The sequence below is a fragment of the Equus asinus genome, chromosome 9 (assembly GCF_041296235.1).
Source record: "Equus asinus isolate D_3611 breed Donkey chromosome 9, EquAss-T2T_v2, whole genome shotgun sequence".
Classification (NCBI taxonomy): Eukaryota; Metazoa; Chordata; class Mammalia; order Perissodactyla; family Equidae; genus Equus; species Equus asinus.
Window position 1 is genome coordinate 34,938,956 of NC_091798.1, and position 24,259 is coordinate 34,963,214.

The 24,259-nt window shown below is 41.4% G+C and overlaps 1 protein-coding gene across 6 annotated transcripts in view; it reads left to right on the plus strand.

Annotated features, from left to right (window-relative positions):
* The first annotated feature begins 1,175 nt into the window (after positions 1–1,175).
* The window catches only part of PRELID2 (PRELI domain containing 2), a 95,501-nt gene continuing 72,417 nt past the window's right edge, over positions 1,176–24,259 (plus strand). For 5 of the 6 annotated variants that reach the window (XR_011505787.1, XR_006534578.2, XR_011505785.1 and 2 more), the window contains exons 1-4: positions 1,176–1,387; positions 14,488–14,545; positions 16,968–17,041; positions 18,587–18,747. Coding sequence is in view for 2 of the 6 variants with exons in the window: in XM_014860702.3 (XP_014716188.1) it covers positions 1,313–1,387; positions 14,488–14,545; positions 16,968–17,041; positions 18,587–18,747 (368 nt within the window). In the remaining 4 variants the exon portion in view is untranslated. Of the gene's footprint in view, positions 1,388–6,328; positions 6,421–14,487; positions 14,546–16,967; positions 17,042–18,586; positions 18,748–24,259 lie in introns of all 6 variants that reach the window. The other variant, XM_044780785.2, reaches the window with a different exon arrangement.

Consider the following 24,259-nt stretch of genomic DNA (forward strand, 5'->3'; position numbering starts at 1 on the left):
AGCAAGTGGATTAGCGAAATGTAGTGTTTTTGTCTGGCAGCATTAAAAGGCCTCTCAAGGCTCCTGGTTATGAATTTAAAAAGAGACCTGATCCATGGGTGTATTTCTCCTCCAGTCTCTTTCAGTGCCTTGGGTGACTCAGTGAGTTAGCGCAGAGCTGGATTTATGCAAGGATAGGGTTTTGCCAGACCAGTATGACTTTGTGTGCCAGGGGCCAGCGAGATTATAAAATTATAAATGCAAAAGTCACCACCTCAGAGACCTTCCTTACTCATCCTAGCTAAAATCATGCTTTCATCTATTACCCTGCTTATTTTCCTATTTTGTTTATTGGCTGTGAAATTGCCCAGCTCACTCATCCTACAGGACAGCAGGGCCCGTGCTTTATTTACCGCTGAATCCTGTTCTACCACAGCGCTCCGCACACAATAGGTGCTCCGTTAGTGCTATGTTGAACAACACTGAATAAATGGATTCATTTGCTCCTTCTCGTAAAATCTGTACAGTCGAGAGAAGAATGCTCAAGATCGTTTTGGTGCCCCTTTTTTCCTTGCTCCACGGTGTTGAAACTTTAATGAGCACAGGAATTACCTCTGGAATCAGAGACACTAACCCACTCTTTCTTTTCCCGACACTCCCAGGTGATGTGGGCCACTTTTCCTGCACTTGAGACCCAACCTCCAGCCTCAGAGGCAGCTGCCCCGTCGTGTGAGCATGCGGTTGTTGACCTTTGTCACACCAGACTCAGCAACAAGGAGGCTTATATTACAACTCCTAAACTTGGAGGGCGGGTAGTTTACGTATTTATTATAACTGTTCTTAGCGCTGCCAAGAGCAGCTTAAGGCTTACTCGGTGGCTGCAGGCGAGGTGACGACAGAAAAGCACAAGTCCCCAGGTCCAAGTCTCCAGGGCGTGGTGCGGCGGCTCTCGGGCAGAGAAACTTCGGCCCGCAGGCGAGGCCGGGGAGGCGCTGGGGCCTCTCCAGGCGCTGCGGATAGAGACCGGCCGGGGCGAGAGACCCGCCGGGCAGGGACACGGGGCGGACGGCAGGCAGGCTCCGGTCCCTGGTGCGCCTCCCGCGCCTCGGGCTCCCCGCCGCCCATACACAACGTTGGCGGAAGGGGGCGGGGGCGGGGGCGGGGGCGTGGCCGGCTGTCTCTTTCTCCAAGCGGCCAATAAAGTTTCGAAAGTTTGAAAAAAGAGCAGAAAAAAAAGCCCCACGCCTCTTTGGCCGCGCGGGTGTGGACGACTGCGGCCCGGGACCGAGCTCCGGCGGCCCGGCGCTGGCGGAGGCGTGGCCGGCGCGCGGGGATGGGGGTCACGGTGGACGTGCACCAGGTGTACAAGTACCCCTTCGAGCAGGTGGTCGCCAGCTACCTCCGAAAGGTACCCGCCCCGCCCTGGCCCGCCGGCTGCAGCTCCTTCCTCTCCTCTCGTCTCTCCTCCTCCCCTCTCCTCTCTCCTCTCTTCTGCCCACTCGGAAGTCCGCACCGACCCTCTCCCTCCAGCTGCGGGGTTCGCTCCAGGGATGTGCAGGGTGAGGGTGGAAGTGGCTTTCCTCCAAGGCTCCCCGTCTAGGATGAAGGACAGGGCTCGGTGGGAGGCATCACGTTCACACCCTGCCCCAGCTAAAGGGAGAGGCTTTTGGGGAGAGTTGTAGGGAACCCAAGTTCTCGAGCCCTGTTGAGGTTGCAGATGACTTGTTAATCTTTCTAGTACATCGTTGACCTCTTAAAAGCTAGTGGGGGCCATTGAAGCCATCATCCTACTTTACTGGGCGTCGTCGTTCCACCGCCTCACCACTTTCCGTTTAACAGCTGTGGGACTTTCGACAGATTGCTCCCCCTCTCTGTGCCTTAGTTTTGTAATCTGTGAAATGGGGAAAATAATAGTACCAACTCGAAGGGTTGTTGTGAGAATTCAAGTGAGATAATTCCTGTACAGTGCTTATCACAGTGACTGATGCTTAGTAAGGACCCTAAAATATTGTTGTTTGTACTACTACAGCTGTGCACTCTGGCCTCAATGTTCAGGGGTCCTCTATCCCAGGGGGTCCTCCTAGGACTGTGGCTCACGGTAATAGGAGAATGGGAAATTTCCTTGAAAAATCGAAAGCACCCAGGCCTGGGAAGTAGTGTTGAACTCTAGTCTGGCTCTGCCTTTAGTTAGCTCGCTGGATGACTTTTCAAAGGTCATCTTCTCTTGAGGCCTCAGTTTCTGCATCTCTAAGATGTGAGTATTCTATCAGAAGATCCTTTAGCTTCCCCTTCAGCTTTCACATTCTTAAACAAGATTTGCAAGAATTGTCGTTTGCCTTGGACAGGAGCCACTGGGCATTGTGCTCCATATGCAACCTGGAAGCCAAACAAAGGGAGATGCTGGGGGAGGAAGGTAATTTTTTGGTGATAAGACCTGACCTCTGTTAGAGGAGGTGATGCGTTTGGGGGCCCAGGTCACAAAGGAGTGAGTAGGACGCTGGTTCCCATGGTGTTGCCATGGAGGCCCATTTTAGAGGGGAATGTTAGCTTGCTGATATTGCTCAGTGATCTCCAGTATCTAGAATAGTGCCTAGCACACACTACACCCTCAAGAAAAATCTGCTGAATGGTGAATGAATGAAACAATGAATTACGGATCTGGTGTAAACTTTGCCTTGGGCCACACCTCTGGGCGCAGAAAAGGAACAGCCAACACTCCATGTTTTGCTAGGAATGGTACTTTGGAGTGTGGCTGCTCTAATGCCACTGCTTCTTTGGAAAGACTTTCTGGAGTGTCTTCATAAAGAGGTGATCTCTGGCTTCTCCGAACTCGAGGGGCACTTTGTCCGGGCCTCGCTGACTCTCCTCTGCAGTGTTGCATGGCTACTTCTGCATGTGTCTTTTCCCCTCATTAGACTTGAAGCTTCTTCGGGGCAGGACTCACTCCTGCAGAAGCATGGAGCACAATGCCAAGCTCTCGTCTAGAGAGTACTGGGCATGTGTCAGCTTCTGGGCTAAATGCTTTTCTTTCATTCGACAAATGTTTATAGATAATTTCTTCTGTGTGCCAGGCTCTGTGCTAGGTGCTAGAAAAACATTGGAGGGCACAGCAGACAGACCCTCTTCTCATGGAGCTGATGGTCTCCTGATGGTGAGACATTAATAAATGGTCAACAAATGAACACATGATTCCAATGGAGGGTGTGTACTAACACAGGTGAAGTTCATGGTGCCGTGACTGAGGACAGCAGGGAGGCCTGCTGAAGTCCTGGGAGATGCTCGTGAGGAAAGGCTTTCCCGAAGAAGTGGCATTTGTGAAATGACGGCTGAAGCATGAACAGGAGTTTCCTAGGCAAGAGGGCAGAGGGGAGGGTGTTCTTTCCATATATTATGTTTACTCCTCCCCGCAGCCTCAGGAAGCAGTTGTGATTGCCTTCCATTTCACAGCCTGAAGAAACTGAGATTCAGAGATGTTTAAGCAACTTTTCCACGTTCCAGGAGCTAGCAGGTGGAGAGCCAGGATTTCAACACATCCCAATCCAAAGCGCACATGCCCAGTCACCAGGCTGGGCTGCCTTGCACATAATAGGCACTCAGATGATTATGGAGGGAATAAAACGTTTCAGAATCAACTTTACCGTGCTCTTTATCCAGTCTCAATTTCCTTTTGTCGTCTTAGTGGACCGGTTGTGGCTGATCCAAGGGTATAGCTTTGATGTGTGTAGGGTGAGAATATACAGTGTTTTAGTTATCTATGGCCATGTAACAAATCACCCCAAAACTTAGTGGCCTAAGCCAATGATAGACATTTTTTTTTTTGAGGAAGATTAGCCCTGAGCTAACATCCACCACCAGTCCTCCTCTTCGTGCTGAGAAAGATTGGCCCTGAGCTAACGTCTGTGCCCATCTTTCTCTATTTTATATGTGGGATGTATGCTGCAGCATGGCTGGATAAGTAGGGTGTAGATCCACACCCGGGATCCAATCTGACAAACCCAGGGCCGCCAAAGTGGAGTGCATACTTAACAGCTACACCATTGGGCCAGCCCCAAACCAATGACAACTTAATTCTCACAATTGTTGGGTTGGCTGGGCTCAGCTGGGTGGTTTTTATGTGCCGTGTGTTATAGCTGAGGTCACTTATGTAGCTGCATTCAGTTAGGATCTGGTGTAATTTTTATAAAATACTTAGAAAAGTGCCTGGTACATAGTAAATAAGGACTGAGGAGGACATTATGGAAGGTAGGGCCGGAGAAAGTGTAGGTGACCATATGCAGACTGAAGACCTTGTGGTGGGACAGTGTTAACACCATGGATGACACTATGCTTCTGTTTTTTCTACCCAAAGCAGTCCTTCAGAGATCCCTGGGAAGCCCTATGAGACTATTTCTAAGATGTCGATAGATGCATTTGCTGTGAGAATTTTCACTTTATGTCATTTAAAGCCGCAAACTGGGAGTCAGTAGACCTGGATTCCAATCATTGTGGTTTCTCCATTAAGAGTAGTTTTCTGGTGGCCTTGCGGAACAGTTTTCACCAGCCTATGCTGTGCCCTTGTGCAAATTAGAAAGAGACATCATCTAGGGGGCCTACTCCACGAGCTCATGATAAATAGGGCCAGTGGAAAGTAAATAGAGCTATTTATGCAAATTAGAAAAAGGTCTTCCTTTCTGTAGGTGGTTGTAGCTCAGTGCCCACTGGCCTGCTTGACTGGGAGCCCTTGTGCAGTGAGCAGCATTCATAACTGTTCAAGACAACCCTGCTGTCTTAGTTTATTGTCTGTGAAATGGTAATGCCACGTACCCCACCTGTCTCCCAGGATTGTTGTGAGGATCAGATGTGTACGTTTGACAAGCCTAAGCTTTTGATAAGCCTTAGGTAGTAAGAATGATCTTTTTGGCAAAATACACTTTTATTTTTCCTTTAGTCTGTTTGTATTTTCTTCAAAGGAAAGCACTTGGCGGAAGGGACAGTCATGGAGATCTCTGGGAAGCATTTAATCTGATTTTGCACAATGGTATGTTTGAAGCCGCTTCAGGACTGAGGAAGTTCTATTTTAAATAGAGTCTACAGATCTCTGGCTTTTGGTATGTTAGACCTGTCTTCCAAGTTCTAATATACTACTATTTTTAAAACCTGAGGAATGTTTACTCTCCTTACACCTACCTTTTGGATATCACAGGCAAAATATTAGCTACATGCTTTTAAAGCTAAGTGGCACCTTGAAAACAAACACCACAATACTCTTTGTTCATGGAATGCAGTGTTTCCCAATGAACTCTTCATGGAGGCATGCCATGAAATCCAAAATGATTTATTCATCAGCTGCTAAAATGTACTTTCCATGAACTTTAGTGTCAATGTACTTGATGGTGTATTTTGATTTCTTTCTTTGTATGACTCTTAGCTTTCTAGCTCTCATCACTTAAAACTGTTTTCTTCCTTTTACTTAAAGCCCTCTAAGCGAGCACAAAAGTGCACGGATGAATGTAGCAGTCTAGAAGCTCACCTGGGTCTGTTTAATGAGCTTACCTGTCATGGGCTAGATTCAAAGACTTCTTAAATTTGGTCTATCTGAAATTTAAAGTCATTAAAAAGGACCCAGAGAGCCATTGTGTTGACTAGCTTTTCTTGTTTATTCTCAAATGAGGCCAGAGAAGCTATAGGTTTTCCTACTGTAGAGCTGTTCAGGTTAATTTTCTTTTTATGCCAGAGGCAAAAGAGTCATTGTGAGAGTAGAGCGTAAGCTTCGTGGGCAAAGGTTTTGTCATTTGTTCCTGATGTAGCCTGAGTACCCAAAAAGATCCTGGAACATAGTAGGTCCTCAACAAATCCTCATTGAATGCAGGAATGAAATATGCTGTTCTGGGATTTAGCCCTATGTCATTTCAGACTAAAGTCAGTGTGGGGTTCAGTAACGTTTCCTTACTTTGGATACTGTGATAAAATGGACAGATTAAAATAATTTTTTTGTTTCAACAGAGTGGCCTGGGGTTTTATTTATTCTATCCAGGAGCCTGATATGCTGAAGAAAATGGTTTGAGTATTTACCCTTAAACTCATAAAGGGGATTTATGAATGGCTATTTCCATTTAGAGTAGAAAGTTGATTGGGTAATTAATAATGTTTCCATTTCTGATCCTATCTCTTCTCCCTTGCAAATCTGACACTTACATGTGTGGAACATCTCTCCCTGCAGAGCTCCTGAAATATTTGGGATGAACCCGCCTTTCCAGAATAAATGATTTGACAAACGATAGGCCCAGTTTACCATCATGGTTATTTATCTTTTTGCTCACACTGTAATAGTCTTTCTTCACTTTTATCTTCCTATCCTCAATTCTGCTAGAAGAAGATTAGGCATGACACGAAGGAGAATGGGGCAGACGTGAAGAGCATGGGCTCTGACTTCAGACCCCGGGACGGAGCACTTCTAGCTGTGTGAGTTCGGGCAAGTCAGTTCATTTTTCTATGCGTCAGTTTCCTCATCTGAAAAATAAGAATAATAATAACTATCTTCTGGAGTTGTTGGGGGAAATTAAATTGGATAATGCTCATCATTGCATACGATATGCGTACCTTAATGTTGGCACACAGTGGTACTTAAGATACTTGTTAAAAATCGCGGTGGTAGGGGCCTGGCCTGGTGGCTCAGTGGTTAAGTGCGCATGGTCCGCTTCAGCAGCCCAGGGTTTGCAGGTTCGGATCCCAGGTGCAGACATGGCACCACTTGGCAAGCCATGCTGTGGTAGGCATCCCACGTATAAAGCAGAGGAAGATGGGCACGGATGTGAGCTCAGGGGCAGTCTTCCTTAACAAAAGAGGAGGATTGGCAGCAGATGTTAGCTCAGGGCTAATCTTCCTCAAAAAGAGAAAAATATCATGATGGTAATACTAACAATAATGATTTATTACATTTGTTACATGAATCTGAAAATAAACAGCTGAGAGAAGTAGTCTTTAGAAATTTTAACAAACTTAGAGTAATAAAGGGGAGAGTGAGCATGAATAAAGGTGCACATTGGAATTATGACTTATTTTTTAAATGTCATTTAAATAATATTACAGTGTACTTAGTAACTTATCTAGTGGAGGTTGTGGCTTAGTCCATAAAAGATAGGAGATTTTTTTTTTTATTGAGTTAATGATAGGTTACAATCTTGTGTGATTTCAGTTGTACATTAATGTTTGTCATTCGTGTTGTAGGTGCACCATTTCACCCTTTGTGCCCACCCCCCATCTCACCTTTCCCCTGGTAGCCACTAATCTGTTCTCTTTGTCCACATTTTTCAATTCCTCATATGAGTGGAGTCATACAGAGATTATCCTTCTCTAACTGGCTTATTTCACTTAACATAATTCCCTCAAGGTCCGTCCATGTTGTTGCAAATGGGATGATTTTGTTCTGTTTTGCAGCTGAGTAGTATTCCATTGTGTATATATACCACAACTTCTTTATCCATTCGTCTGTTGATGGGCACTTAGGTTGCTTCCATGTCTTGGCTATTGTAAATAATGCTGCAATGAACATTGGGGTGCATAGGACTTTTGGAATTGCTGACTTCAAGCTCTTTGGATAAATACCCAGTAGTGGGATGGCTGGATTGTATGGTAGTTCTGTTTTTAATTTTTTGAGGAATCTCCATACTGTTTTCCATAGTGGCTGCACTAGTTTGCATTCCCACCAGCAGTGTATGAGGGTTCCATTCTCTCCATAACCTCTCCAACATTTGTTACTATTAGATTTAGATATTTTTGTCATTCTAGTGGGTGTAAGGTGATATCTTAGTGTAGTTTTGATTTGCATTTCCCTGATGATCAGTGATGATGAGCATCTCTTCATGTGCCTATTGGCCATCCGTATATCTTCTTTGGAGAAATGTCTGTTCATGTCTCCAGCCCATTTTTAGATCGGGTTGTTTCATTTTTTGTTGTTGAGTTGTGAGAGTTCTTTATATATTATGGATATTAAGCCTTTGTCAGATATATGACTTGCAAATATTTTTTTCCAGTTAGTGGGTTGGTTTTTTGTTTCAATCCTGTTTTCATTTGCCTTGAAGAAGCTCTTTAGTCTGATGAAGTCCCATTTGTTTATTCTTTCTATTGTTTCCCTTCTCTGAGAAGACATGGTGTCTGAAAACGTCCTTCATAAAAGATAGGAGATTTTTAACTAACAAGGTACTAATAGTTAAACATTCATTTTATGTCTACTAATAGACATTCATAATAAGTCTGTGCATCATTTTGCCTCTGGGAGATGAGAAGATAAACATGGCCCTGGCCTCAAGGAGCTCACTGTCAAGGGGGACAGAGGGGAATATATTACTTTTTGTGATGAGTGCTTTCTCAGGGGCATATTGCAGACATGCAGTGTGGGGCAAGGTTCATATTTTAATTCTAAATCTATGAGAGCTTTTAGAGCCCTTAGAAAGAGTTTATTGCCTTCTTTTTTTTTAAAGTAAATATTCTCTTTAGTATTATTCTCTGATGCAGTGCTTTCTCTAATGCTAGTGGGGAGGGCATCCCTGTTGTATTTTATGCGAATTCTGAATTGGTAAAGCATGAGCTTGTGGGATTTTTACTAGTCTAGGAAAATAAGAAATATCTTCTAAAAATACTTTTTTTTGAGGAAGATGAGACCTGAATTACATCTGCTGCCAATCCTCCTCTTTTTTTTTTTTAAAAAGATTGGTGCCTGAGCTAACATCTGTTGCTAATCTTCTTTTTTTCCCTCCTTCTTCTCCCCAAAGCTCCCTAGCACACAGTTGTATATTCTAGTTGTAGGTCCTCCTGGTTCTGCTGTGTGGACCGCCACCTCAGAAGCATGGCTTGGCGAGCAGTGCTAGGTCTGCGCCCAGGATCCAAACCTGCAAAACCTTGGGCTGCCAAAGCAGAGCGCGTGAACTTAACCACTTGGCCATGAGGCTGGCCCCAATCCTCCTCTTTTTTACTGAGGAAGATTGGCCCTGAGCTAACATCTGTGCCCATCTTTCTCTACTTTATATGTGGGATGCCTGCTACAGCATGGCTTGATAAGGGGTGCGTCGGTCCATGCCTGGGATCTGAACCTGTGAACCCTGGGCCACCTAAACAGGGTGTGTAAACTTAACGACTGTACTACCCCAGTGTACCCACTGTACTGGCCCCAGCTTCTAATAATTTTTTAATTATCATTTAAATATATTTGGATTACAGATGAATACTGGCAGTGTACTTAATCCCATACCACAGTAAATTGCAAGATAGAGACTGAAGTCTTGAAACTAAGTTTTCAAAAATTTTGATTCATTCTTTAGTAGCAAAACCAGCTACTGTTACTGAGTATCTGCACCGTGCCAGGTGTTATACTTTACATAAAATTATTTCCTTTCATTCTGTAACAGCTCTTTGAGGTGGGTATTTTTTCTAATTTTACAGATGAAACTATGGCAGACTGAGATTAAAGTAATTTGCCCAAGACTCCCACAGATGGGCTTTAAACTGAGGTCTCTTGGAGTCTAAAACTCATTCTGTTTTCAACATTCTGTGACTTTATTTTAATTTTGTTCTTTGTTTCTTAACTTTTCATTCGGAAATAATTTGACTTATAAAATGTGGCAAAAACAAAGAATTCCAGCACATCCTTTACTCAATTTCCCCAAACCACTGTATAATTTTTTAAAACCAGGGAATTAGCATTTGTATGAAGTTAACTAATCTACAGACCTTATTCAAATTTTGACAGTTGTCCACTAGTATCGTTTTTCCACTCTAGGATCTAATCTAGGATCCCACATTGCATTTAGTTGCTGTGTTTGAGACAGTTCCTTAGTCTGTCTGTATCTTTCTGGACCATGGCACTTTTGAAGTATACTGGTCAGTTATTTTGTAGACTTTGATTATATCTTTAAATGCCTTGACTTTATGTATGCATTTAATGTTGCGATAAGAGGATTTTCCCTTGTGTCACAATTATAAACTATTCCCTTCAAAAAACTTCATTACGTCATTGCCAGTTATTAGGACACTTTTGAATGAATGAGCGTGATGTGACGTTGGTTGGCCTTTGTTTAGAATCATGACCTGTCTCAGCCCGAAGGGCCTTTGAGGATTATCTGGTGGTCTACCGCCCTGGCTTCACATATGGCGGCATCACGGTCTGTGTGTCTTGGCTCTTTGTCCTTTGTTCTTTCTACTTCATCCTACTGGCCTGAAAGACCGAGGAACAGCCATTCAAAAAATCTCTTGACTTAAATATGTTCAGTCCTTGATCATTGAAATTTTGTTTAATTGATGACTCATTTGATCTTGGTGTAAAATCAACTTTGCTTTGCTTCTAAGGTAGATAATTGTAAGTAGCTCATAAAGGGAATTTGGCACAGCTCATGATGATTTCTTTGTGTAACTAAACGCCGAATCTCTTTTCAGCAGCTCCACCCCTTTGCATGCACCTGTTAGGAAGCAGCCTGGGTGGCGAAGATTCTCTTAATGCTTATAAAACAAATATGTTAATATACCAGACTTATTTTAGGTCCTCTTGGCCTTCTTTGCCGAACTAATCATACAAATCTGTCAGCTCAACTGCCTCCTTGTGTTCTGGGATAATGCCATTTGGAAGTTGGTAAACAGTGACTCTTTTGGAGGCCATTGATTCTTTTGGCGGGAGGGTATTATGAAAGGCAGGCATGACTTCTAAGAGTAGGCTTTATGAAAGCTTATATATTTTTACCTCCGTAAATAAGAAAGGTTAATACTGTTTCTTCATGAATCTCCTCCCACAAATGTATTGAATGTTATTCCTCTAATTAGATGGACTTAATTTCTTGGCCTCTCACTTTTCATAGCTATATGTTTCTCATAATGTATATTTTGTTTTTTACCCAGTCTATTTTGCAATTTTTAGCCTCAACATTTTAATATGTAAAAAATAAGTGACAGTAAGGTATATGACAATGTGGGAGAGTCTACAGTATACATTTTACTCTTGTTAGACTGTTACATACGAATCATACTTACAGTGATATTTAAAATAGATTTATATCTTGGGGAAAGGGAAAGGAGTTAGTTAATACATTCTGTGAAGAAAGTAAAAATCATAGATAAGTTGAAAATGATGTCAGATATACCTTGAAAAACCCCTTAAATCACCGGGAAAGTATGGTATGCATGGTGAATGTATACAGCCCCGGGCAGTAGTTCTTATGCTACCGCTGTTTGTGGTCCACCAACCCAGCTCCAAGGATGGCAAGAGTTTTTGGCAGGTATCTGGGTCATCAAACCACTTTGCTTCCATGAGAGTCTTGAATGTGGAGTAGAGACTGGAAAATGCCAGTGTGATCCTCTTGTGCACAGGCTTTATACCGTTATGTTTTTAACACAAAGACTTCTTATCTTAATACTTGTTAATAGGTTTACTTGTTTTGGGGGTGACTAAATGAGAATATATATGGCAGCCTCTAATACAGCACCCTGCACAGGCGCAGTAGATGCTCAATAAGTCTTTGATGGGCTTCATCCTGACCTAGCTTGATCCGTTCCACTGTCACACTGTTTGAAAACATGTCTAGAATAACCTGGCCACCTGCTTGCTGTATTCCCAGGTTGGCGTTCCTGGTGAGCAGCGTTCCCATTCTCAATCCCTGTTATCTGACTTCAGATAAAGTTTCATGAATTAAATCATGAATATTAAAGTTACCACAAGATGGCGTCAGGTCATTTCAAGTAATGCCAGCTAGGGGGAGCTTCAGCACAATAAATCTTTAATTTTGAAAAAGTTAAAACATATGCCTTTCATGTCATGGTATTTAGCTATTATAAATAAACCTCTAATTTCTTTTCCCATTCTCATATGGAAACTTAAGGCTCCTGTCTATTCAACTCCAAAAGTAGTTGTGTAGGAAAATGACTTAAATCTTCAAATGATTTTGCTAGAGTGAATAGTTCAGGATCTCTTGTGTTTGGCTAGTAAAACTTCCATTTTCCTTTTGTTATTTGCAAGCCTTGTCTAATGGGTGACCCATAAGTATTTTACAATGGCCCTTCTCCACAATTTCCCATCCCCCTACTGTGTCCCTTAGTCTGATTTACTTTCTCCTGATATATTTATTGTTTGTTTCGTCAACTAACCTGTAAAGTCTCTAAGAGGCTACAGTTTTGTTTCTTTCTTTACTATATCCTCAGTGCCTGGAACAGTGCCTGGCCTGGTAGATACTCAGAAAATTGTTAAATGAAGAATAAATAGAGAGTTTTCACTATTATTTAAATTGATAGTCTTTGACTTAAGCAAATATTAAAATTACATAAAAGTGTGAAGTTTCTGAGTTTATAATCTTTAGGAATTTCACTGATAACTTAGTGAAGTAATCAGAACTTGAAAACTTTTATCACTGTGTTTCTCTGGTGATTACATCTCCAACCTCTTTGGTAATTTAGTTCAGTAATCTTCCTACAACTTGCAATGTATTTATAATATTCAGTCAGGATGTATTGATGAATATAAAATGAGCAAACTGGGACTGTAGTGAAGGAAATACTCTCATTTTACCTTAGTATAAAAGTTCTCATTCACACACACACACGCACACACACTATTCAGGGGATCTGTGTGAATCTCAGATATCCGCCTTTCTTCCAGGGTGCTGTGTAAGTGAGGCCCCTTGCTGAGGAACAGAACAGCCAAACCTGACCCTCCATAATGGATATTATCGTCAAAAAATACTCAAGGCTAACCCAAGAAAGCAGTCACTGTAATTTTGAGCATTTCTTTCTGGAGCCAGAATGAATGAATGAATGAATATTTTAAAAGCCATGTTTTTGATTAGTTATCAAGACTGCAGTTGCCAGGATGGAAGTGTGAATGAGAGTTAACGGAATGGGGCCGATGAAGTGTTGAGGCTGCTGAGGACAGAGCCCACTGCTCTCTTCACTGATTGGTCCTTGAATGAAGTAAAGTTTATTTTTCAAGTTGATCCCTGACGTCAGCAAGGTTTATCTTCCAAATCATTCATTCATTCAACAAATATTTATTGAGTGCCTACTATGTGCCAGGCACTGTGCTAGGTTATGGAGATACAGGAGTGACTGAAATAGACAAGATTCCTGCTCTCATAGAGCCTGTGTTCTAATCCACTGTCTTTTGGGCCACGGATATCTTTAAGAATGTGTAACAGTGATAGACCATTTTCCCTGAAAATCAATCAGTCAGTCAGTCAGTCAACCTTTTACACACACACACACACACACACACACATGCATGCACACAACTGCTGTGGAGTTGGGGAGACTCACATTCACTGAGTTTTGTATTCTGTTTCCTGGGGTTCAGAAGACTTAAAGCTCAAGTTTGTCAAGTGGGGCCCCCTATTCTCTTGCCCCTCAGCCTGTTCACTGCTCTCACCTCCCCCTCAGCACCTTATGATGTCTCCATTAAGACTTCCCTGTGGTTTTCTTTTCAGATTTGGTCATATGAGAAAGCAGTAAACCTCTGGGAAAAGAGCCCCAAGGGTGCTCAGCAGGCGCGGGTCAGCAGCCACCTGTCCTATGGCTTTGAGGAAGTCACTTCCCCTCCCTAAGTGTCCCGTTTTGCACCTGAGCAATGGGCTGGGTTTGAGTGACTCGGAGGTGATTCGAGGGTAGGTTAGGGGACAGGCTTTGAAGGCAGCAGAAGTACCTATGAGTAAATTACAGTACCGGTGCTCATTAGCTAGGTGATTTTGAGCAAATTACTTAGTTTGTCCGAACCTTACTTCTCACACGTAAAGGGAAAAAACAGTGTATACCTCATGGAATAGCTTTGAGAATTAAACTGAAGTAACGTATGTAAACTGCCTAGGACAGAAATGGTAGCTGTTATCAGCTGTGTTACATCCAAATTGTCTTTTGGGGGAATTTAATCAATAAATAAACTATTTCTTGAGCATCTGGCATAGGTTACTTCTCTGATTCTCCTCCTGTGATGCTAACGTAGCCGTCAGGCAATGGTGTAGGACAGTAGTGAAGGAATTCACTAGGTATTACACCTGCTTCAATTTCCTGGCTCTACCACTAACTAGCTGGGTGACCCTAATCTCTCTCATCTTTATTCAGTTTCCGTTTCTGAAAGATGGAATAATGGTATCACATGACCCAGTCACATGACCCAGTCACAAGAGAGAAGCTGTTTGGGGATTTAAACAAGATGGTGCACGTAAAGCAGTTAGCATAGTGCGTGGCGCAAAGAACACTCATGATTTAGGTAGGGCTAGTTTGGTATTAATAGTATTATTTATCTATTAACTTAACCTCCCCCTCTCCACCCAGGGCTGGGTCAGACATCTAAAGAAGACTTTCCCTAGGTTTCATACAGCTCTGGTTGATGATAGCATCTCACTTATCTAGTCTGGAGCAGTCAAATTAAGACCCTTGATTGAAAACTGGCCTTAGCGATTACTTGGGAAATGTTTTACTGTTCCTGCAAATAACTGTGTTTACTGAAATAATTCGCTGTGGCAAAGGATAAATGGTAATTATTCTTTATGTGTTTTCATTTAGTATCCCAACCCCATGGATAAAAATGTCATCTCTGTAAAAATTGTGGAGGAAAAAAGAGGTAAGTTCTCTGAATATACCTCACTTCGGTGATGGTCATTAAGTGATACTGATTTTTGTAAAGATATGTGTGTTTGTGTGTGTGTGGCCAGTTATGTTTTAAACAAGTATATTATATTTCTGTATTTGAGGTGACTGATAGAAAAGAGCACCCAGCATTTACAGCAGTAGAAGTCTTGCCTAATATGTTCTTGTCACTTTCTCAGTTAATAATTGATGACAATTGTAACAGCTAACATTTTTGAGTACTTAATATGTACCAGGCAGTCTTACTCTTATTAACTCATTTAATCTTCAGACCAATGTATGGGGTAAGTAAGTATTATTATTACTCTTATGTAATAAATGAAGAAACCAAGGTACAGGGAAGTTAAATAACTTGCCCAAGGTCACATGGCTGTGTTCCTATAATATATTCATATATCATTTTCTAGCTGGCAAAATAGACGTGATTAATAGCATATATGTGAAATGTGACCGCAAAGTGATTAGATTGTAGAATCATAACTGTACTTGGCAATGTGGTTCAGCATTGACTAGAGCAGAGGTTGACAGACGTTACTTGTGCTGCCTTTTGTTGTAAATAAAGTTTTATTAGCACACAACCATGCCCATTGGTTTACATATTATCTATGGCCGCTTCCTTGCGACAACAGCAGAGTTGAGTTGTGACAGAGACTGTGTGGCCCACAAAACCTAAAATATTTGCCAGCTGGCCCTTTACAGAAAATGTGTACCAACCCCTGGACTAGCATGTAAGAGTCTTCACTGTTCTCTGTCATTCACATCTCCAGTGGAAGCATTTTCACTGTCAATGTTTGAACTTGAGAACTGGGCCATGCAGGAAGCTATAATGATGCACATAATCAATGTATAAACCTTTGGAGACACCCAGGCCCAGGCCTGACATGCTCTTCAACCTTCTGAGAAAACGAATGAGATGCTACTGTTCATTACATGGCTCTGAGGTCTGCTCTGTGCTTAGTGAACACAAAACTGTCTTTTGCTTGTGAGGATATTTTCCGCACTTCCATAACTCTGTAAATATATTTTAAAGAACGTTTCCTCATGTACTTGCACTCAGGATGGGAGAAACTTGTTATTTGACATCAGAGAAATCTGATTTCAAGTCTTGATTTCCTTACTACCTACATGACGTAACTTCTTGGAGGCTCAGTTCCTTCATCTGTTAAATGGGAAAATAATAACAATCCTTTTTTTCAGGGGCCGGCCCTATGGCCGAGTGGTTGAGTTCATGTGCTTCATTTCAGTGGCCCAGGGTTTTTCCGGTTCGGATCCTGGGCACGGACATGGCACCGCTCATCAGGCCACGCTAACGCAGTGTCCCACATGCCACAACTAGAAGGCTCCACAACTAAAATATGCAACTATGTACTGGGGCGACTTGGGGAAAAGAAGAAGGAAAAAAAAAAGATTGACAACAGATGTTAGCTCAGGTGCCAATCTAAGAAAAAAACCCACAAGCATCCTTTTTTTACGTTGTCATGAAGATCAAATGAGAGAACAATGTGTATATTCCACAGTGGTATAGGAATGTTGATTACAATTTTTATCATTGATGGGGTGTCTTTGCCTCCAGGAGTGGCTAATCCATTTTAAGTCTGTATGCTCCAAACATTGGATGAGATGGCCAAAGGAGTGCCAATGGGCAGAGGAGATGAACCAGTTTCTCAGCCTATCAGCAGCTTCTGGGCAGTCAGGGTGTTTGCACCAAGGTTCAGGGCTTCTATTGCCAAAGCTTTGAGAAACCCTGTAGGAGCGTGATTGAGTCATAGTAATTCACAGAGCAAAAGACAACACTTCAAAGTTTATCTTTTTCTCTGACTCAGTCTCCCTTTTTCAGATCATATTTATTGTGTGGTTTTTATATCCCTGGTGCTATGCTGGAAACTTCGTTCCAAAACAGAGTAGTTCCAGTCACAGGGAGTCTGTTCGCCTATGAGAGAAGAGTGTGCTTAATAGAATTAATTATAGGTTTAAATTTTATAGCCAGAAATCTATGCTTGAAAACATGTTTGGTGCAGAAGGTGGCAAAGTCAGATTCTCCATCTTTTTGTTGAAACATTCTCTTTGTTAGAGTTGAGCAGGAGCTCATTGGCCATTGTCGTTGGAGTGTTGACATTGATAGTCCAGAGCAGTGAACAATTTGTGATTGTTTTATCGTTGACTTGAGAATATGCAGTGTGAGTAGCTGTTTTACCCTTATTCTTTGATCACAGATAAATATATTTGGAGTGATTTGGCCCACAAAAGTGGTCAGGAACCCTGAATTTTGAGTTAAACATTTTCTTTAGGAATTCTACCAATAGAAAATAGAGATTGCCATTAAGTTTTATTGACAATAAGACAAGATTCATTTCCTTAAATTTTTTTTTTTGAGTGTAAAAATTTTCTGTTTCTAGATGTGTCAACAGGGATCATCTACAGAAAGAGGATTGCAATCTGTCAGAATGTGATTCCAGAAATGTTAAGGAAGGTAAATTCATTTCAGAATTTAATTGAATTCGGTGTAACATTGGGCAGTTTTCAAATAGTCGTGGAAAGAGCATTTTCGGATGTAAAGGGGCATTAGAACTTCCCCCATTCTCCTACCTCATAGCCTTTCAGAGGGGGAAAGCTCTTGCATATCCAAGCTCAGTTTTGACAGGTCCCACCGGAAATAGTTGTTTTCTGTTTGTTTCTGTCTCTCTTTCTTTTGTGGAGGGCTCTTAGTGGACATAGAGACGGTTTACAGTTATTTTAAAGCTACCTGGACATTTTGCATGAAGCGATCATCTTTTCTAATCTAGCCATGGTTAGATATGACTCTTAGGTAAGAATGATCAGACATGGGTAGACGGTAAATATTTAGTCTGATCTTTGGTAAGGAAGACAAAAGATTCAGTTTCTATTTCACTATCAGAGAGAACAGTTATTTCAGGGAGTATAATACGCTCAGTGCTCTCTGTAAGACTTTTGGTGTATGTTTCTATAAAGTAATGGCATTAATGATGAAATCTTCATGATAGCAAATTTTTTTCTTTCTTTGAAATCCTTAAGCACCCCGGTGATTGTTGGAAAAGGTAAGTGGAAATTTTTCATCACATTGCTTGAACCGTAGAGGGATTATTGACAAGAGTCCTTTTAGAATCATTAGGAAATAAGAGGAGAGCATCCTGAAATGTACTTTTAGAAATGTCTCAGATGGCTGTTTCAACCCGGAAATGATTCTGTGTGTGATGTAGAACTCAGCTGGGCTCCTGCTAATTAGCTTGCAAATTATATTACTGAGCTGTATGTAAAAAACATGGTGGCTTCTCTTACTTCCTTATCGTGGATTAAGCCTCTGTCACATTCTTTAGTGGAAAGAAAGCTGATATGACTATTAAAATGAACTTTTTATTTTTCAGATGGTTAAATGTGTTTCAGGGTATGCAGCAAATTATTACTGGTTTTTTCCACAGAGTGCGTACCCTGCCTTTGCCCTATATACACTCTTTGAATCTATTATTTAAAAAGGCATTCAGCTTTGTCTTGTATCTCAATTCTTAAATAATTTAAGGACACCTCTGACTTGTACAATTCTGCCTTTGTAGTTTTCCATGTCTCTTCTACCTAGGAAAGCATACATTTCTAGGTATTGGACAGAGTTTAAAATGAAGAAACTATTTTACCTGATATTGTCCTGCATGTGAGCCCATAAATGGGCGCAATTAGAATCCATCAATTTAAGAAGGCCATAACCAGCCCTAGAGGAGACACGAAGGAGGCTGATAATTTGCTTAGTGTTTAGCAGTTAGGGAAACAGGCCAGGGACTATCCAGCCTGCATAAATCCTGGGCCATTTGCACATCCTAACCAGCATTTAGTAAGGTCGTAGTATGTTTAAGTATCAAGGACTTAAAGCCATTGGTGAACTATCATCTGTATGTCAGGATCACTTGTCTTCTTAATTATCCAAGACTAAAAGCAACTCCAGATGCAGTCCTTATGTAGCCTTCTCTTCCTAAATTGAGAAAGCCATCTTCCCTCTGTTGGACAGGTGAGCATTTTAAAGGTACCTAGTATCCAGTTAGAAGAGGAATCATGGCTCAATCTTCAGGAAAGAAACATGGCTATGCGGAGTCACTGCCTTACGTGGACACAGTATGCATCCATGAAGGAAGAGTCTGTCTTCCGGGAAAGTACAGAAAATCCAAATTGGTAAGATCACCTCTGAGTGTGTGCGTGTACGTGTGTGTAGATTGGGTGCAGGGATGCACAAATGAGCACATAGATTAAAAAGCTGTGATTCTATACTTAGAACCTCTGTTTACAACTCATAAGTTACACATATTAATTTTTAATTGCACAATTAATGAATAGATTTCCTTTGGAGGATAAATGACAGAGCTCAACTCCTTTCTGATCTTCCTATCCGTCTTGGTTCCTTTTTGCCCTCTCCAGAGGCACTAAGTGTTATCAGTGTGCCAACTCTTCTTCCAGACCTTTAAGAGATACCTTCAGGTACTTAGATGTGTACTCACAGGGACTGTATAGTATGGTTTTGTATATCTTTTTTACATGCATTCTTTCATTCTGTGTAACTCATTTTGTACTTGTTGTTTTTTCTTAATAGAGTGTTTCTAAATTTCGTCAAATTGATATATATAAAATCTAACTTTTTCTTTTGAACTGTTGCATAGTATTCAATAATTATACTGCATTCTGTTTAGCTTTTTCCTTTTTGACAGATGTGCAGATAGTTTCTAGTTTCTCTTTATTACAAACAGTACTGCAATATTTGTGAAGCATATGACTCTTGTATGTGCTATATGTGACTGTTTCTTTGAAGAATTTTTTATTTTTATTTTTTTGATGAGGAAGATTGGCCCTGGGCTGACTTCTGTTGCCAGTCTTCCTCTTTTTGCTTGAGGAAGATTGTTGCTAAGCTAACATCTGTGCCAGTCTTCCTCTATTTTGTATGTGGGATGCCGCCAGAGCATGGCTTGATGAGTAGTGTGTAGGTCTGTGCCTGGGATCCGAACCCGTGAACCGTAGGCCACTGAAGTGGAGCACGTGAACTTAACCATTACATTGCCAGGCCAGCATCTCTAAAGGAGAATTTTTAATCGTCAGGTTTGTTGAGATATTTACATAAAGTAAAATTTATTTTTCTTAGTGTACAGTTCTGTGAGTTTTGGCAAACTCATACATATACAGTTGTGTAACCACTCTCACAATCAAGCTATACAGCATTTAAGGTAGATTTAAAAAAGCTATATACCAAGACAATTCAATGGGGAAAGAATATTCTTTCAGCACATGTTGCTGGCACAACTGGATATCCAAATACAAAAGAATGAAGTTGGACCTCTACCTCATGCCAAATACAAAATTAACTCAAAATGGATCAAAGACCTAAATGAAAGAATTAAGACTATAAAACTCTTAGAAGACAACATAAGTGTACATTTTTGAGATCTTGGATTAGGTGGCAGTTTCTTAGGTATGATACCAAAAACCCAAGCGCCAAAAGAAAAAATATGTAAAATTGACATCATCAAAATTAAAAACTTTTGTGTTTCAATGAACACTGTCAAGAAGGTGAAAAGACAATCTGGAGAATGGGAAAAAATATTCACAAACTATGAGTCTGATGAGCGTCAAGTATCTGAAATATATGAAGGACTATTACAACTCAGTAATAAAAAGACAGGCTAATTAAAAAATAGGCAAAAAATTTGAATAGATATTTCTCCAAAAAGATATAGGCGTACCTTGTTTTATTGCTCCTTGCTTTATTGCACTTTGCACATAATATTTTTTTATAAGACCCTCCACCAGCAAAAAGATTTTGATCTGCTGAAGGCTCAGATGATGATTAGCATCTTTTAGCAATAAAATATTTTTAAATTAAATTATATACATTGTTCTTTGGACATAATGCTATTGCACACTTAGTAGACTACAGCATAGTGTACACATAACTTATATATGCACTGGGAAACCAAAAAATTCGTGTTGCTCACTTTGTTGTGATGTTAGCTTTATTGCAGTGAGCTAGAAGCAAACCTGCAATCCCTCCGAGGTGTGCCCTTATACAGGTGGCCAGTAAGTGCGTGAAAAGATGCTCGACATCGTTAGTTGTTAGGGAAATGCAAATCAAACCACGATGAGATACCACTTTAAACTTGCTAGGGTGGCTGTAATGAAAAAGACACAATATCAGATGTTGGAGAGGATGTGGAGAAATCAGAGCCCTCGCACACTGCTGGTGGGAGTGTAAATGGTGCAGCTGCTGTGCAAAACAGTTTTTCAGTACCTCAAAAAGTTAAACGTAGAGTTACCCCTTGACCCAACAGTTCTACGCTGTGCTGAAAACATATGTCCACACAAAAACTTGTACAGGAGTCTTCATAGCCCATTATTTGTAATAGGTAGAATGTGGAAACAAGCCAAGTGTCCATGAACTAATGAATAGATAGAGAGCGTAGGGATTAAGTATAAAAGCTGTGACCAGAGAATAGAGGTTTTTGCATATATATTTTTTTGTACATAGAAGTACTAAAAGGATGGAATTGTATGATTTTATGCAAAAAACACAAAAATCTGTCATTTCATTTACCTCGTTTCAGCCTCAATTTTCTCACGTATGTGGGCAATTGGCTGGTCTGAAAAGCTAACTGAACCTTCATCAGTGATATATAACATGGTAATTGGCCTTGAGGATCCAGAGAAAACATCCTTCAGAACCTTTCTCCTTTGTGTGTTTTAAAAAAACTATTATTATTATTTGTTTTATTTAATTTTTTTATTGAAGTAACATTGGTTTATAACATTATATAAATTCCAGATGTACATCATTCTGTTTTGACTTCTGCATGGACTGCATTGTGTTCACCACCAAAAGTGTAGTTTCCATCTGTCACTGTGCAAATGTGTCCCTTTGGCCCTTTTGTCCTCCCCCCCCCACCCTTTCCCTCTGGTAACCACCAATCTATTCTTGGTATTTGTGTGTTTATTTGTTTATCTTCCACATATGGGTGAAATCATATGATATTTGTCTTTCTCTGTCTTATTTTGCTTAGCTTAATACCCTCAAGGTCAATCCATATTGTTGCAAATGGCAAGATTTCATCTTTTAAAAATTATTTTTTAAATAGTCAGTCTGATTCTGGAAGAAAGGATACATGTATCTTATAAAAAATATTAAACAGTTCTGGGGGAAAAAAGGAAACCATTTTTATCACCTAGCAATAATATGTGTTTACATAACTTTCTTGGCTCATTCCTAATTGGCGTTTAGATTTTTTCTGAATTTTTTGCTATTACAAACAGTGCTGTGATGAAATCCCTATGAATACATATTTCCCCGCTCAGTCAATGACCTTTTAAGGTAGGTGGAGCAAAGTGGGGTTTCTGGGTCAGAGGTTGTGTGCATTTTATATTTTGATACATATTATCAGATTCCTCTTTATCAAGGTTTGACCAGTTATACTTTTTTCTTTCTTTGGTTTGTTATAGTCTTGTCCTCTCTAAAACACTCGCTTTTGGGTTATTGACACAGCAAGCCCATATTTATGGACACCTACTATGTCAAGGTAAAGCTAGATCCTTTACCCGCAGTGTTTTGAGCACCAGGTTAAACAACTTACCCAAGGTGATACAGTCAGTAAGTTGCTGAGCCAAGATGTGAATCCAGGTATCGTGGACTCCACCTTGAGCAAAGTGGGGATGTAGGAACATAGACATTTATAAAGGGTGGATTTATGTCAAACTGTAGAGTGCTTTGGATCCCAGGCAATGGAGAATGGGTTTTGTCCTTTCAGCAAGAAGCAGCCACATGAAGGTTTCTGGGTAGGGGATGAGGTGATGAAAACTGTGATCCAGACTCTGGAAAACTTATGTTTCCTTAGCTCTTGACAGGGATTTAGAAAGGCATTTTAGGCAGACATGAGTGGGTAATCTTAGGGGAACGTCAGAGAAAGAAGGCCATATTATTACTTTCAGTCCCCTCTGTTGCCAGGCAGTGTGAGTAATGGCTAGCCACTGCACCCAGAGGATGAAATATGAACAATTTTTTTCAAAGAAAAAAACCTTCCATGGCTGCTGGGTCTAAAATTAGACCTTTGTGCTGTGTGTTGGTTAGCAGGTGTGCGTGTGTGATGGGAAACCAGATGTCATTGTGGCCCCGCTCATGGCCTCTCAGCTCAATTCAGAGATGGGCTCGGAATGGGTTCCCTATAGAATCTGACTAACCCTTGCCCTACGTCGTTTTCACATGCATCCGGTTTTGGTTTCCTGCTGACTTCTCTGCAGTTGCGGCACCTTCTTGGGCAAGGGCTACCTCAGTCTTTCCCATGTCTATCTTATCACCCAGCTGGGCATTTCTCTTATGGTTTCTTCCTTTATTAACTTCATTGGACTTTTTCTTTGTGCGGTTTTTATGGAATGGAATTTACATCCTTTTCAGAACACAGAGTGATGTGTTGTTTTTCCACTTCTCTCACTTTTCCGGGGTCCAGCCTGGTACTCTGTGCCTCAGAGAAGTCCTCCTGTACTTATTCTATTTCTTTTCCTATATCAGTTAGGCTGCTTTCACAGCAAATAGCAGACACCCTGCCTCAGATGATAGCAGCCATCACATATATGCTGACTTTGTGCCAGGCACTATTCTAAGTGCTTGATATATGCATTTATGTCTGTGTGTGTATATATGTAGCTGTGTATGTGTGTGTGTATATATATAGCTGTATGTATGTGTATATGTGTATATATATTCATTTAATATACATATTCATTTAATCCTCGTAGCAACCCTATGAGGTTGGAACTATTATTATCCCATTTTGAGGCTTAGAGAAGTAACTTGCAGAGGTTAAGATGGCCAGTAAGTGTCAGAGAGAGATTCTGACCTGGGCAGTTTGGCTCCAGCATCTGTGCCGTTGCCCTTCCTCTCCATAAGGAACTGTATTATCTCACAACCAAGTGGGCTGTAGTTCCACAGTTGTTCTTTGGCTCCACCTTTCCCTGCGTAGTCGATTATTTTTTCAAGTTGGGTTTCCTCATGGCTGCCAGTAGCAGCTAGAGTCAGCATACTTTTTTGTCCACGTTTGTGAGGGAAACAGACTTGTGAGAGGAAGAGAAACTGGGTCCCCACCGTGGGGTGAAAGACCTCCTCCTGAATGTGTTCGAGTCAGCTTAGACCACCGGCTCCCTCCAGGACCGAGAAGAGTGATCAGAGGACTGATACGGGCTGGTTGACCCTGGCCAATCAGGATCTGCCCCAGAACTGGGGTGGAGTCAGTTCCCCCTGAAACACATGGGCTGCGTGGGTGAGGGATGAGCACCTGAACAAAAATAATTGGAGCCTATAAGAAGGGGACACTGCATACCTCTTTTCCTCTTCACGTGTCCTTTTCGCCATGGTGCCCGCTGTCTTTGTTATGCTTGGGAAGTAATGGAAACTCCTCTGCAAATGAATTCAAGGGTGCCTGTACCAGTGATCAGGCCTCTCAAGCGAAAGGAAGTGGGAACTGGAAAGCCAGCAGGAACTGAGGCAGCCTCATAGTCTCTTGTCTTTCCAGATGTGGCTCATTTGTCCAACAATCTACAGGTTCTGCATTATTCACACAGCCAACCTGGCTCCTCCAGGCCTCTACAGGCTCTCTCAAGTCCTGTGCCACAAAAACTCACTAGACTCTTGGGTTAGAATCCCACCTCTGAAACTGCA